General features: G+C 43.8%; 1 protein-coding gene across 1 annotated transcript; it reads left to right on the forward strand.

Moving 5' to 3' along the window:
* Positions 1 to 495: 495 nt before the first annotated feature.
* On the forward strand, positions 496 to 14680 carry Utp11 (UTP11 small subunit processome component). Its single transcript, XM_048434481.3, has 8 exons — positions 496 to 707; positions 7675 to 7736; positions 9232 to 9334; positions 9774 to 9887; positions 10824 to 10917; positions 11017 to 11147; positions 13468 to 13578; positions 14427 to 14680. The coding sequence occupies exons 1-8, from the start codon at positions 645 to 647 to the stop codon at positions 14508 to 14510; spliced, it is 762 nt and encodes a 253-aa protein (XP_048290438.1). The 5' UTR covers positions 496 to 644; the 3' UTR covers positions 14511 to 14680.
* Positions 14681 to 15080: the final 400 nt, after the last annotated feature.

Genomic DNA, 15080 nt, shown 5'->3' on the forward strand with positions numbered 1-15080 from the left:
CCAGGCTGGCCTCGAGTTACAGAGATTTGTCTGCCTCTGCCTCCTGAGTGCTGCGATTAAAGGAATGTGCAACCATTACCCTTTTTTGTTTTGTTTTGCTTGTTTGTTTGCTTTTTGAGACGGGGTTTCATTTCACTATGTAGCCGTGGCTGGCAATCACTATGTATAAGACCAGGCTAGCTTTGAACTCACAGAAACCGTCTAGAGTGCTGGAATTAAAGGTGTGAGCCAACGCGGCCCGCTCTGTTTAGGATTTTAACCCAGGGTCAAGACGCAGGTGAAAGCACATGCGCACACGCAAGCCGAGCTCAGCCCGAGGGGAGTGCCCGCAACGTGTTCTCAGATACCAATTTGCAGCTAGAGCGAAGGCTAGGTCTCCGGACCTGTGAACGCTCTCAGGAGAATAAGAGAGAACGCTGAAGTAATCAGGAGACTCTATCTAGGAAACTACATCTCCCAGACGCCTCCTGTCCGGGCTGCTCGAGCGGAGATGTATTTCCGGCAAAGTAGGCTTCTGATAGCCTGCATAGTCTGCAAGTCTTAAGCGTCTGGGCCTGCTTCCGGTAGTCTTGGCGGACGCTGCTGCTCAGGTAGTGTGGTATCGGTACTGGAGTTTGCTGAGCATTTTCTAGACCCTAGTAAGCATGGCGGCGGCATTTCGCAAGGCAGCTAAGTCTCGGCAACGGGAACATCGAGAACGAAGCCAGGTAGGCCCGCGCAGGCCCCGTGGGCGACGGCCGGTGGCCCCTGCCTCCCAGCTATCCCAGCGTCTGGATACTGGCTAGCACATCTGTCTTCCGTAAATACCCGACACACGGGGCCTGACCCCAGCGTGTCTTGTCGGGGAGACCTGGGGACCTGGTTAGGGGGATTGTCACTCTCTAGGGTAGGAGGTTCCGTGGGTATTGAGTGAGGCGAGGCGTGTCAGACGCCTTCCCCAGTGACCAGCAGTTGTCGACTCCCCACATCCGACTCGTGCTGGAGTTGTGACCGAGGATAAGTGTTCCTAAAGTGGGCCCAACTTTTGGCGTGGGATTTGTGGTTCATGTAGAGCTGTCACGTGCCTCACCCTGAAATCGTGGTACTTTCCTTCTCCCTTCTGGAGGGTGACTTGACCATTTCCAAACTCTTTGGGGACCTGATAGCCCAGATCTGTAGTTGCAGCTACTCAGGAGGCCAAGACAGAAGGATCACAGAGTCAGGGCCTGCCTGAACAGCTTAGACCTGTCTCAAAATAAAAATCGAAAAACATTCTGGACGTAAAACTCGGTGGTGAACTGCTCGCCTAGCAAGATTTAGTCCTCGGTAGGAAGAAAGAAAGGAGCGAGGGAGTCCCTACGAGATGTTAGTTAGAATAAGTAATTGTGACGTTTCTAAGGAAAATGTGTCGGTGTGGGGATATGTGATAGAAATAAAGATGTATCCAGACTCATACCATCCCCATTATTATTCTCATAATAAAATCACATAACTAGTTCACACAAGCCGTTAACAGCTGGAGAGAGGGCTTAGCCGTTAAGAACACTTGACTGCTGTATCAGAGTTCAAATCCCAGTACCCACATCATGGACTCACAAGTACCTATAACTCCAACTCCAGAAAATTCTTCACTCCCTTCTGGCTTGCACAGGCTTTGCTCTCACTTGGTCATACACATAGACATACACAATTATGCATCTTTTTTTTTTTAAAAAAAAACACTATTATTTATTTGTTTATTTTTGGTGTTTTGAGGCAGGGTTTCTCTGTAACACTCTGATTGTCCTGGGGCTAACTCTGTAGACCAGGCTGGCCTTGAACTCACAGAGATTCACCTGCCTCTGCTGAGTGCCGGGATTAAAGGCGTGTGCCACTGCCAGCTTTTTTTTTTTTTTTAAATCAAAAAGTTAGCTTATGTGTGTACATGTGTGTCTGTGGGTGGGTGTGTGCACTTGACGACATATGCCTGTGGGAGCTCGCCCTGGAGCTGGGGTTGCAGGTAGTTGTAGCATGCCTGATATGGGTGCTGGGAGGTGAACTTGGATCTTCTGGAAGAGAATAATGTGTTTTTAACTGTTAAACCATCTCTTTAGCCCTCAAATAAATATTTTTCTTTCTTCTTCTTTTTTTGGTAAGAGGATCAAGAATTTTGGATAATCCACCAAGTTTTAGGACACTCTGGGCTACATGAGACAGTATCTCAACAAAACAAAATGGCTCAGCCAGTAAATGTGGTAGCTGCACAAGCCATGTGACCTGAGTAAGCTCCTCAGAACTCATAGAAAGGTGGAGGGAAAGAGTGGACTCTTCTCAACTTTTTATTTTGAGAATATAACTTAGTCACAACATGTCCTCTTCCCTTTCTGCCCTCCAAACTGTCCCATATACTAAGACTCGCTCTTTCAACTTCTTGACCTCTCTTTGGAGAATGGACTCTTAAGGAGTGGCATATATACCCGCATACACAGATGTCATGTATACGCACAAAATTAAACCACAGTCACAACAAATAGAACCCCCATATAAACAACCCACAAGGCCTTTGGAGATACCAGTGGTACAGAGGCTGAAGAAAGGGAAAGGGTATTACCTCTGAAACTGTGCAACTGACTGATACTGTTGAATATAGGCCCCTCTCTCTGGCTCTCTTTTTAATAGTTTAAAAGTCCTTTTGTAGTTGATCTCAGCCAAAAGGATGAGAAGGGATAGTTCTGAGTCTTTTTTTTTTTTTTTCAAGACAGGGTTTCTCTGTATAGCTTTGGAGCCTGTCCTGGAACTCGCTCTGTAGACTCACAGAGATCTACCTGCCTTTGCCTCCTTAGTGCTGGGATTAAAACTGTGCGCCACCACTGCACGGTGTTCTGAGTCTTCTTAAACACACATTCTTTCTGCTTAATAGCATTTATTTTGGTGTATGCTTAGTGGAAGCAGTATCATACATGTATTGAAAAGTTTATCTTACATGTATTTTATTTATTTAACTATGTGTGTATTGGGGCCATAGCTTTGTGGCGGTCAGAGGACAACTTGTGGGAGTTGCCTTCATGTTTAAACTCAGGTCATTAGACTTGGCGGCAGATGCCTTTACCCACAGGTAGTGTATTTTAACATCTTGTTTGCGAGACTGTATACAGACTTATCGAAAACTGGCAGTGGCCCGAACTTAGTGAAGTATAAACACATGACTCTCAGCCGTTCCACTTAGAGCAGCTGTTGGGAAGCAGGTTATTATTTCCTCACATTTCCTTGAGGAAATGAGGCTCAGATGGTCAAGTATTTACCTGGAGAGGGACAGCTAGAGCTGTCATATGGCAAAGCTGGAAATCACATCAGGTGTTTAAGAATACAGAGGTGGAGCTGGGGAGAGGGGTTGTCCTTTAAGAGCACTAGCTGCTCTTCTATAGGACCTGGGTTCAATTTCTAGCATCCACATGGCAGCTTACAACTGTCTGTAACTCCAGTTCCAGGGGATCTGGCACCCTCATAGAGACATACATGCTGGCAAAACATCAGTGCACATAAAAATAAGTCTTGGGAAAGAAAAGAGATAAAACTTAAAACAAAATGGAGGTAACTTTATAAGAAGTAGCACATTAAAAATACCAGGTGTGGGCCTGGAGAGCTGGCTCCGTGGTTAAGAGCACTTGTTGCTGTTTGAGAGGACTCAGGTTCAAGTCCTAGCACTGATATGTCAGCTCACATCCATCTGTAACTCCAGTTCCAGGGGGTTAGAGGCTCTCTTTTGGCCTCCTTGGGCACCAGGCACACTAGTGGTGCACAACATATATGAAAGTAAGACAGTCATACACAGTTGGTCAGTGATGGTGCATGCCTTTAATCCCAGAACTTGCAAGGCAGAGACAGGCGGATCTCTGTAGGTTCGAGGCCAGCCTGGTCTACAGAGTGAGTTCTAGGACAGGCTTCAATGCTACACGGAGAAACCCTGTCTCGAAAAACAAAAACAACAACAAAATTAAAAATGCCAAGTGTGCAACATGTGTGGAAATGGTAGAGGTATAGAACATCGTGTTGGAATGTTTTGAATTCGTAGGTCAGTTTGCTTTTGAAGGTAAAGCTACTGAATGTGTGTGATTTTTTTTCTTTTTTTGGAGATAAGAGCTCCCTATTTAGCCTAGACTTAGCTCAAATTCAATTTGTGATCCTTCTGCCTTAGCATTGTTGATGTTGGGATTACAGTACATCCTGCCTAAAATGGTCATTTTGAGCATTCTAGGAATAGCTGTGCGTGCTGTAAAAGGAGTGTCTCCTAATCCCACAGTGTCCTTAGGAGCTAGATGCTTTTCATCTTACAAATTAAGAGCCTGATGCTTAAAGAGATTAAATTTCACATCTAAAGTCACACTCACAAATAGTTGACTTGGATTAATATAGAAGAAAGGGATTTCAAGGCGATGCCTGAATCACTTGTGAATTTGGGTTCCTTGTGTTTTCCTTTGTCCTGGTCCTGATGCAGTGGAAGCTCTCCAAAATTCGTGTGGAGGAGGTGAATGTGTAACTGCTCCACATGTAGTGTCTGGCTTCCTCTGTAATGCACATGTATATTCACACATGATTTCAAGACCCCTACCTCATTGTTGTTCGCTGCCAATCTCCCTTTGCTGTATTAAAAATAGAAGCTCTCATGGGTGCTGGGAGATGGCTCAGTGGTTAAGAACACTTACTGCTCTTGCAGAGAGGTTTGGTTCCCAGCACTCACATGGTAGCTTACAGCCATCTATAACTTCAGTTTCAGAGGACTTGATGCTTTTATCTGACCTCTGAGGGCACCAGGCATGCATGTGGTGCACATATGTATGTGCAGGCAAAACACTCATACACATAAAACAAACGTAACTGGAGTCGCTGATAGTTGTGAGCTGCCATGTGGGTGCTGGTAATTGAGCCTAGGTCCTTTGGAAGAACAGCCAGTGCCCTTAGCCACTGAACCATCTCTCCAGGCCCATTTTTGACTAAGCATCTCTCTTTCTTTTTCTGTTCAGACAGGGTTTCTCTGTGTAGCTCTGTCTTGTAACTGGTTCTATAGAGCCTGCCTCTGTCTCCCAAATGCAGGATTAAAGGTGTGTGCCACCACTGTGTATAACAATAATTACAAAAAAAAAGAGTCTGTTTTAAGACAGTGTTTCACAGCCTTGGCTGGCCTAGAACTCTGTAGTCCAGGCTTGCCTTGAACTCACAGAGACCCCGCTGCCCCTTGTCTGCTGAGTGCTCGGAGGGCTTGTCCCACCACACAGGTTAATTTTTTTTTTAAATTACAGTTACTACAGGGCAGTGGTGGCACATGCCTTTAATCCCAGCACTCAGGAGGCAGAAGCAGGCGAATCTCTGTGAGTTTGCGACCAGCCTGGTCTACAAGAGCTAGTTTCAGGACAGGGTCCAAAGCTACAGAGAAACCCTGTCTCGAAAAACCAAAAAAAAAAAAAAAAAGATTACAGTTATTAATGGTTTGTATGGGTATGGGTGTGTGAGTGTTGGGAAGTCATGCCGGGGAGTCGTTATGGAGGTCAGAAGATAGTGAGAGGGAGGTCATTTCTCTCCTTCCGTGTCTGGGCCCTCAGGGATCAAACTTAGGTGAGGTGGCAGACATCTCCATTCTGACCCGTCTTGCTGTCCTTGTTACTTTCCTCATTGGGTTATTTTGTCCCTTGAAAGATTAAGAGATGACAAAGGTGGCTGTAAGAATGCCGTCCAAGTTATTATCCCAGGTTCAGCAGAGACTTATATATGCAGCCCAGAAGTCAAGGTTGTTCAGAGGACTGGGATAGCGGTTCAAATCGACAGGCTGAGGCCAGGAGGCTCACAAGCCCTGCCTGAAGTAACATAGTGGGTTCCAGGCCAACCTGTGCTATGGAATGGGAACCTATCTCAAAAAAGGCAGATGTGTGGTGGGATGGGGGTGGAGTCAGGCACAAAGCTGGATATGGTGGGAACATCCTCATCATCATAGCTTTTGGAAGGCTGAAACAGGAGGTCATGAGTTTGAAGTCAACCAGAGCTGCTGTATGATAACCTGCTTCCAAACCCAAAGCTAAATAAACATTCTTCAGAGCAGAAAGAGTATAGTGGGCTCTGAAAAAGCATAGACTGGCTGCAGAAGGTGGGGTTCTGCATTCCTAGAGAGTAAATAGCTCCTGTGTATGTAGCTAAGGATGACCTTGGACTTCTGATCAGCCTGCCTACTTTCTTTGTACAAGGATTACAGTTGTGTGCCATAATGCCTGGTTTATGTGGCTCTGTAGAGTGAACCTAGGGATTTTTGTATGCTAGGCAAACAATCCATCAGCCGAGGTACATCCCCAGCCTTGGTTCTACATTCTTGAATGCATGCTCTAAATGTCATTCCCTTTCTGGAATATGCTTTACTTTTTTGTAATGGTCATAAAGATGAAATAGGAGTATGTAACAAGCATAGCACATTGCTTTGGAACAGAGTCGGTATATAATTGTGAGCTGTTAAGATGATGTAAGTAGAGTTCAGGGGGTGTAACTCAGTAGGTAGAGGGTCTGGGTTTGATCCTCAGCATCTAATAAAAACCTGGCATGGTGGCATACACTTCTAATTTCAGCACTCTGCAGATGGAGGCAGGAGGATCAGAAGTTAAGTAGCCCAAAGAATTAAGCTCTCCTCCATAGCAAAAAGTCAAAAAAGCATCTAACATAGACACATATAATTTACACAGGATCTCATATAGCTTAGACTGGACTTGAACTCCTCATCCCTTTGTTTCCATTTTTCAAGTTCTGGTATTATAAACATGTACCAATTTAACCAGACATTAAGCACTCAGAGTAATGGTAGAAGGCTATAAAGAAGACAGAGTCGCGCAGGGTGGTGGTGGGTGGTGGTGCACGCCTTTAATCCTAGCACTCGGGAGGCAGAGGCAGGCGGATCTCTGTGAGTTCGAGGCCAGCCTGGTCTAGGACAGGCTCCAAAGCTACAGAGAAACCCTGTCTCGAACTTGCTCCCCCCCCCCCCCCCAAAAAAAAGACAGAGTCATGGAACCCCGCACATTGTAGAAGTGAACTTCAGAGAGAATAATTTCTCATTTTACTTGGTTTTGCCTCTGCTGCTCTCTGTTTTGTTTTGTTTCTGGTCTTACTATGTAGCCTTTGCAATCCTCCTGCCTCAGGCTTCCAAGTGTCAGGATTGCAGGCAAGTACCATTTACTCAGTCTTACTGCTCTTATTTTATAGTTAGAAAATGACAGCTCAGAGAAGTTAAGTGATTTATTTGCTCAAGGTCACAGATTATTAAGAGGTAAAGCATGGATTGAACCTGAGTCCGAAAACTCTAAATTTAGCTCCCTTAACCACAGTTGCCTCCTGTTACTGTGTTTTCCCTTCATAGTATTTTATAAGCCCTTGGATTAACCTGGTAGTAATTTTAGTACAGCTGGCAACTGCTTGCTTAGTGCCGAGTCATTGTTGCCTCTCTCTGTCCTTAATAGGCCAAGAAAGCTACTATGGCGGTGCTTGTGACCTGTCTGGCTCCTGGACGAGCCTTCTCATCCCTGGCCAGGGTCTAGTAAGGGGGAGGAGGGAGGAACAGGTTAGTGGGCTGGCTCCAAGGACACATTTACTGAGTACTACAGAGTCCTGTTCCTGTCAGGTGTCATGTTGCTTTGAGCTTGTGTTTGCCAAGAGAACTAAGTGCGTCCTTTTCCTTTTGTCTTCTAGCCTGGCTTTCGAAAACGTCTGGGTTTGCTGGAGAAGAAGAAAGATTACAAACTTCGTGCAAAGTGAGTCCAGTATTTCTGGTAGAGGTGCTGCCAAAAAAGCTTACAGCATTGCCATACTACTGCTAAAGTGTCCATGTATCTACCAGGGAAGTGATTTCCTGTTGTTGATAAAATAGCCAAATCTCTGGCAGCTTGTTAGGTATTTTCCCGTGACCCTCCCCAGGCTTCTCTCTGCTCAGACAGAGCGGTACTTAGGTAATTGCCGCATCATTTTTTTTTTCATTAGGCTTGTCCATGTGGTTTTCTCATAGTGGTGTTGCTTTGCCTCCGCCTTGGTGTTTGAACTAAATGCTGAATCTTTTGCTCCCTTTTCTTGAAGTGAAAGATACAGTCTAAAAATTCCACTTGCTGAGTCTCTTACATCATTATTTATGGTGTGGAATGAGGAGATGCGAAAGACGGATTCATGAGCCTGAGAGTGGGTGATGAGGAACTATGAAAACATTTTATAAAACAATTATGTCCATTCTTTTCTTTAGCACTTCATTTGCAAAATGCTTGTAATTGCCTATTAGCATACAAGTCAGCTGAGGTTCTTATACTCCTGGTGTGGTGGGTGGTGATGATTAAATGGATTTCTGTAGGTCCCAGATTTTAATTTTTTAAAAATTTATTTATTTTATTTTTGGAGATAAGGTCTCACTATGTATCCCTGGCTGGCCTGAAACTCACTCTGTAGACCAGGCTGACCTCAAATTTACAGAGATCCCCCTCTCTCTGCCTCCTGATATGTGCCTGTGGAGACCAGAAGAGGGCATCAGATCCTCTTGGAACTGGAGTTATAGACTGTTGTTAGCTGCCATGTCTGTTCTGGGAATTGGACCTGGGACTAACCTTCCTTCCTTCCTTTCTTCCTTTTTTTTTTTTTTAAATAGTGTTCTGCTGGCATGTATGCCTGCAGGCCAGAAGAGGGCACCAGATCTCATTACAGGTGGTTGTGAGCCACCATGTAGTTGTTGGGAATTGAACTCAGGACCTTTGGAAGAGCAGGCAGTGCTCTTAACCACTGAGCCATCTCTCCAGCCCTGCTTTGGGTTTCTTTAATATATTCTTTTTGTGTGTGATTTTCATTGGTTTGTTTGCTTTGAGGGATTTTGTTTATTTGTTTGTTTTTAAGACAAGCTCTCACTGTAAGTCAAATTGATTTTAAATTTGTGATTCTTCTGCTTCAGCCTTCTAAGTGTTGATGTAGCAGATGTACCTCCAGGTTATGAATTTTTTAAATTTATTTACTTTTATTTCATTTGTATTTTGCCTGCATGTAGGCCTGTGTGAGGGTGTCAGATCTTGGCATTAGAGGCAGTTGCTAGCTGCCGTGTGGGTGCTGAGAACTGAACCTGGGTCCTATGGAAGAGCAGTCAGTGCTTTTAGCGGCTGAGCCATCTGTCCAGATTCCCCCCACCCCCAACCAGGTTATGAACTTTTAAATGCATGTAGTTCATCTGTGTGGATAGTTTTTCTTCTGCAGTGAAACTCTCCTGACTTGTTTTTTCAGTGACTATCATAAAAAGCAAGACTTCCTCAGAGCTCTCCGGAAGAAGGCTCTGGAAAAGAATCCAGATGAATTCTACTATAAAATGACTCGGGATAAGCTCCAGGTAGGTGCAGAACAGAGCCCCAAGTGTTGGGAAATAATGGGGAATGAGGCTGCGCGAGGAAGCATCCTTGTGACTCTTCACCACTTGGACCAGATGCTCCTGGTGAGAGGTCCAAGGCAGCCTGTCTTTTTCTTGGTCAGCATACTCCTTTCTTTGCGCCATCTTGTTTTTTTTTTTTTCCTCCTCTATTTGTTTTGATTTTGTTATTATAAATGGAGCCCAGTACCTCTGCATGCTAGACAAAGTGTTGTACCCCAGCGGTACACCCCAGCCTCTTGTTTGAAGGGTAAGTGAATGGAGGCATGTCTGCTCAAGGTGGGTGTCAGTGGCCGGAGTTCTTAGTGTGCATGCTTGTCTTTGCTTTATACATGGATTATGCAAACAGCTTACTAATGATAGTACTCTGCTATACACTGTATCTGTTAAACTTCAATTTTAGGATGGAGTTCATGTCATCAAGAAGGCCAAGGAAGAAGTGACACCGGAGCAGCTAAAGCTGATGAGAACTCAGGACATCAAATACATAGAGATGAAAAGGGTCGCAGAAGCCAAGGTGGCCTTCACATCTTTGTTCTGATGGATTTTTGTTGGTTAATTAAGAAAGGACATAGCAGATTGTGGTTGTGTATACCTCTAGTTCCAGCACCTGGGAGGTAGCAGCTCTAAAAATTAAGGCCCAGGGCTAGAGAGATGGCTCAGAAGTTAAGACTGTCTGCTCTTCCAGACGTCTTGAGTTCAATTCCCAGCACCCACATGGTGGCTCATAACCATCTGTAGTGAGATCTAGTGCCCTCTTCTGGCCTGCAGTGACACATGCAGGCAGAACACTGTATACATACTAAATAAATAAATTTTTTAAAAAATTGAGGCTCTGGTTTAAACAACAACAAAGGAAACAATTGGATAATGTCAAGTTTGGTGTGATGATTTAGAAGTATAATCAGCATGGTGGAATAGAGTTCAGGTTTGAGAATGAGAGATGTAGGCTAAATTCTGGCTCTGCCAGTTTCTAACCCCATGGTTATGGACCAGTTAGCTTAAGAATGCTTATTTTTGTCATATGTTTTAAATATTGAGTTTTGTGCAATGTCTTGTCTAGTGCTTGATAAATAAATTTAAGTGCTTTCATTTAAAAGACTAAAACCTGCCTTGCAGTGGTAGCATACACCTTTAATCCCAACACTTGGGAGGCAGAGGAAGGTGGATCTCTTGAGTTCGAGGCCAGCCTGGTCTACAGAGTGCATTCCAGGACAGCCAGGGGTACACAGAGAAACCCTGTGTTGGGGGAAAAAAAGAATGAAACCATTATACAAAGTATAATTATAGACATGTGTGACGATGCCACAGTGAAAGCCAGTACCTAAAAATATCAAAAAGAATGAAATGAATTGTTTGCTGCCTGACAGTGGTGATGGGAAGTGTCTAAGTTCTTGAAAGTTTATTTCTGAGACTCCGGAAGAACCCACTTTAACCATAGTCCTTACTCTAGAAAATCGAAAGACTGAAATCAGAGCTCCACCTGCTGGATTTCCAGGGGAAGCAACAGAACAAGCACGTGTTCTTTTTTGACACCAAAAAGGAAGGTATGAAATGTTGAAGGTGTCTGGGATAGTCTGCCATGTCATTGTGTGCTGTATGGTGTTAGCAACAACCTGTGCCTTAAAGATTGTGTTGAATTTCAGTTGAACGGTTTGATATTGCAACTCATTTGCAAACGGCCCCAGAACTGGTCGACAGGGTCTTCAATAGACCCAGGATAGACACCTTGCAGAAGGAGAAAGTGAAAGGCCTTACCCCTCAGACTCGGCTCAAGGTATGCATCTCTTTTGCATTCAGGTGGGAGTTGGGGGAGTTTGGGTTTTTTTTGTTTGTTTGTGGTTTTTTTTTCTTTTGCCACTGTATTTTTTATAATTATTCATGGAAAACTTCAAAAACTGTCTAGATAAAGTAGAAAGATTATTTGGTGATGGGGTGGAAGTGGATTTTTTTGTTTGTTTTGGAGGATGTGTTCCATAGTGGTCAGGAGCTTTGATTTTGGGTTTGAATTCCAACTCTGATCTGGTCCTTTGTGTTTTTAACATGTGCATCCTTTGCTGACGCTTAGAAAATGCAGAGCAGGGAGGGAACACTGAAGATTAGGGATGTGCATGTAGTGCTTTGATCTAGAACCTTTTTCAGTGAATACGCATATTAAAATGTTTTCATATTACTCGTTTGTAACCAAGATTTTTGTATTGACTTTTCCTTATGGTGCTTTCTATCACATGACTGGGTTGTGTAGATGACAGGCTTTTTCTTAGAGCCTTCTGGAGTTGAACTCTCACTTCTGACTGATTCATTTAAAAAAAAAATGCTGTCAATGTGTTTGAAGCAGACAGCTGTTCTGTTTTGATTTGAATCATTTACACCGCATCAGTTTTGCTTCCAATGTTTAATTTCACAGCAGTTTCCTCTTGCTCAGAGGCAGCTAAACTTGCTTTAGTAATATAAATACCCCTAATTAGTTTGACTATATTGGGTAATCCCATAAATTTGACAGTCTGTGCAATAAAGTGAAAACAAAAGCTGTCTGAAACCACTGCTGTGAGACTCTGCTCGAGCTGGCGAGTTGTTGGTCTGAGGCCCAGTGCTAGGCCCCTTTACGTTCGTAACACTGCCGGCCGAGAAGCTGGCCGAGGGGTTCTTGTGATGACCTTGTTTGTTGGTTAGTTGTGTTTTCAGTCAGCCGGGTCACCGACACTTCTCAGGTGGTTTTGCACTGTAGTCCTCTCCGAGGGCAGTGTCGACCCTAAAGGATGGTCTGCCATCAGAGTGGCTACAAACCCAGAGGGCTCGGGCCTGCCGTTTTTGCCCAGTGTTGTTTCACTTCATTGCTTTGTTTAAAGCATAATTATTTTTATCAAGAAGCTGCTGCAGTCTGTGAATGGCTTGAAGTCTGTGAACATCCATCCCCCCCACACTGAAATTGTGTACATGTATGTATGTACAGGTTTCTGCATATATGTACATACAGGTAGTTCAAAACAGTAAAATCTGAAGTCCTTTAAAAGTTTTACAATGTTTTGAGTGCTGATATGATACAAGTGGGAAATTGCACACCTGATTTTATATGATAGGCCACAGTCAAAATGCAAGCATGCTAAAAATACTGTGTAAAATTATCTTCAGGCTGTGTATATAAGGAATATATGAAAAATAATGAATCGCTTATTTAGACTTGGGTTTCATCCCTAAACTCATGTACATGCACATATTCCAAACACCCCAAAATATGAAATCCAAACACTCTGTTCCAAGCATTATGGATAAGTGAGACTCAGTCTGTGTGCAATCTCTAAGAAGAAGCCAAAGTTGTTAGTTTCTCAGATGCTTCAAGTCTCGGGAATGTAAGGACTGCAATAGTCCTGAGGAGTCATTAGCCGGTGAGTCGTCTTCTTGGGTCTCAGTGTTGAAAATTCTCCTTTGCTCTGTGAGACTGAGACGGAGAGACTCTGGCCCCAGCACACAGCCCATCACTGGCCCTTCTGTTGCTCTGTTCACTTCTGCAGGCGTCCAGTCCTGGGCAGCTGCTGCCCTCAGCTCTGGTAACTGAGACCACTTAGTGGACCTCTGGGAACAAACACTCTTGGAGGTGGGGGCTCCTCAGGACAGTCCTGACTACCGTTAGGCAAACCATCTACCCTTACTTTTTTCCTTTGGTATCGTTCTACATTTGCTAAGTGACAGGTTTTGATAGGGTAGTTTCCACACATACTTTCACTCCTAGTGTGTTCTGGCTTTAAAGTGGGCGTCTTAATGGTGGGCATTTTGAGTTGAGTCTGGAATAAAAAGGGGACTGGTGGGGCTGGCAAGATGGCTCAGTGGTTAAGAGCATTGCCTGCTCTTCCAAAGGTTCTGAGTTCAATTCCCAGCAACCACATGGTGGCTCACAACCATCTGTAATGAGGTCTGGTGCCCTCTTCTGGCCTGCAGGCATACATACACACAGACAGAATGTTGTATACATAATAATAAAATAAATAAATATTTTTTTTTAAAAAAAAAAAAGGGGGACTGGTGAAACTATTGTAGTTGGACTCAAGAACTCCTTCGTCTTGTTAATTGTTTTATTTAAATGTATGTTTATTCTGTAGAGGATAGCTAAAGAAAGACAAAGGCAGTATGATTGCTTGACGCAGCGAATTGACCGGGAAAAGAAGCTGTTCGTGGTTGCACAGAAAATCCAAACCCGCAAAGATCTAATGGTGAGGAGAGATAGCCTTCAGCCTGCCTGCCTGCCTGCCTGCCTGCCTTCTTTCCTTCCTTCCTTCCTTCCTTCCTTCCTTCCTTCCTTCCTTCCTTCCTTCCTTCTTTCTTTCCTTTCTCTCTCTCTCTCTCTCTCTCTCTCTCTCTCTCTCTCTCTCTCCCCCTTTCTCCCTCCCTCTCTCTCTCTTTCTTTCTTATAAAGGTCTTAACTGAGACTGGATCTCGGCTGTGTGTAAATCAACAGCAGTGAAATGTCTGCTCCTTTGGGGCAGTGGTTTGAGCCAGTGTCTATTGCTCTGACACTGTAGAAAGGTTCCTTGATTAAGAAGGTAATAAGAGTTGTTAGTCAGTGCCCTGAGCAGAAGAGGGTGGGATCAGGTAGCGTGTGGACTCTACAGCTTATGAGCAGCTCCCGTAACATTTAAACAGGTTAACAAACAGTGCATGCCACTCACGGGTGTTTAAAAATAGACAGCATTGTGCAGTGAAGTAGCAGAGCCAAGGAATTTAAGAAGCTCTTTCGTATTATCATTCCTCTAAATGTCAGATTCTTCAGCCTTGCAGATCATTTAGGTTGGCCTTTCTCAGCTAGGGTTCTGAGAGAGAATTAAATTTATAATTTAAACAAAATAATTACTTGAGCTGCTCTCGCCTCAGTTTTCCCAAGGACTGTTGACAACTGGTAGCGTTCTGTGTGCTCCAGGAGTTAAGTGGCTCCTGCAGCGGGTGGCTCCTGCTCTTCTGAACTTGGAGGAGGGCTCTGTCGGACTTCCCCTTAGCTAGCCTACTGACTGTGCTGCTTCAGGAGACCCTACTTATGTTTACTGGTCACCTTCTACCCTTACAGGATAAAACTAAGAAGGTGAAGGTAAAGAAAGAAACAGTGAACTCCCCGGCTATTTACAGATTCCAGACTCGCCGAAAACGTTGATACGTTAAAAATAAACCTCATCATTCTGCATTGAAAAGAACTTTTTTCCCCTTTTGCAACAATTTCGGATTTCATTAGTTCAGATGCCTTGATTTTCTTTTTTGTAATCATGACTTATTGTTAACCTGCTATTTGATATCTATGAGAACATTAAAGCCCATTCCCCAATATCATTGTTTCTGTATTATTATTATTTGGTTTTTTGAAACAGGGTTTCTCTGTGTAGCGTTGGACTGTCCTGGAACTCACTCTGTAAACCAGGCTGGCCTTGAACTCACAGAGATCCTCCTGCTTCTGCTTCCCAAGTGCTGGGGTTAAAGGTATGTGCCACCATTGCCTGGCTTTGTTTCTATATTATGAATTCATTCTCTTATATATAGTACTTATTTTTCCTCATAAAAGTTACATAATTTTATATAGCAGAGTAGAAGATAGATGAATACACCTCTGATCTCAGTATTTAAGGACAGTTATTCCATAGTAGGAGCTTGGGCTACTAGCATGGGCATTCTGGTGTATGTCCCCCATTTGGGATAGTTATATATCAATTTTTGTTTAAATTTTGGTTTA

This window comes from Myodes glareolus, chromosome 3, assembly GCF_982192425.1.
Source record: "Myodes glareolus chromosome 3, mMyoGla1.1, whole genome shotgun sequence".
Lineage (NCBI taxonomy): Eukaryota > Metazoa > Chordata > Mammalia > Rodentia > Cricetidae > Myodes > Myodes glareolus.

Bases quoted from the DNA above. Each gene is read 5' to 3' on its own strand.
- Utp11 (XM_048434481.3), top strand. From the start codon at position 645: ATGGCGGCGGCATTTCGCAAGGCAGCTAAGTCTCGGCAACGGGAACAT. The intron at 10,918-11,016 runs GTATGAAATGTT...GTTGAATTTCAG, and splicing joins TTTTGACACCAAAAAGGAAG to TTGAACGGTTTGATATTGCA. The intron at 13,579-14,426 runs GTGAGGAGAGAT...CTACCCTTACAG, and splicing joins AAACCCGCAAAGATCTAATG to GATAAAACTAAGAAGGTGAA.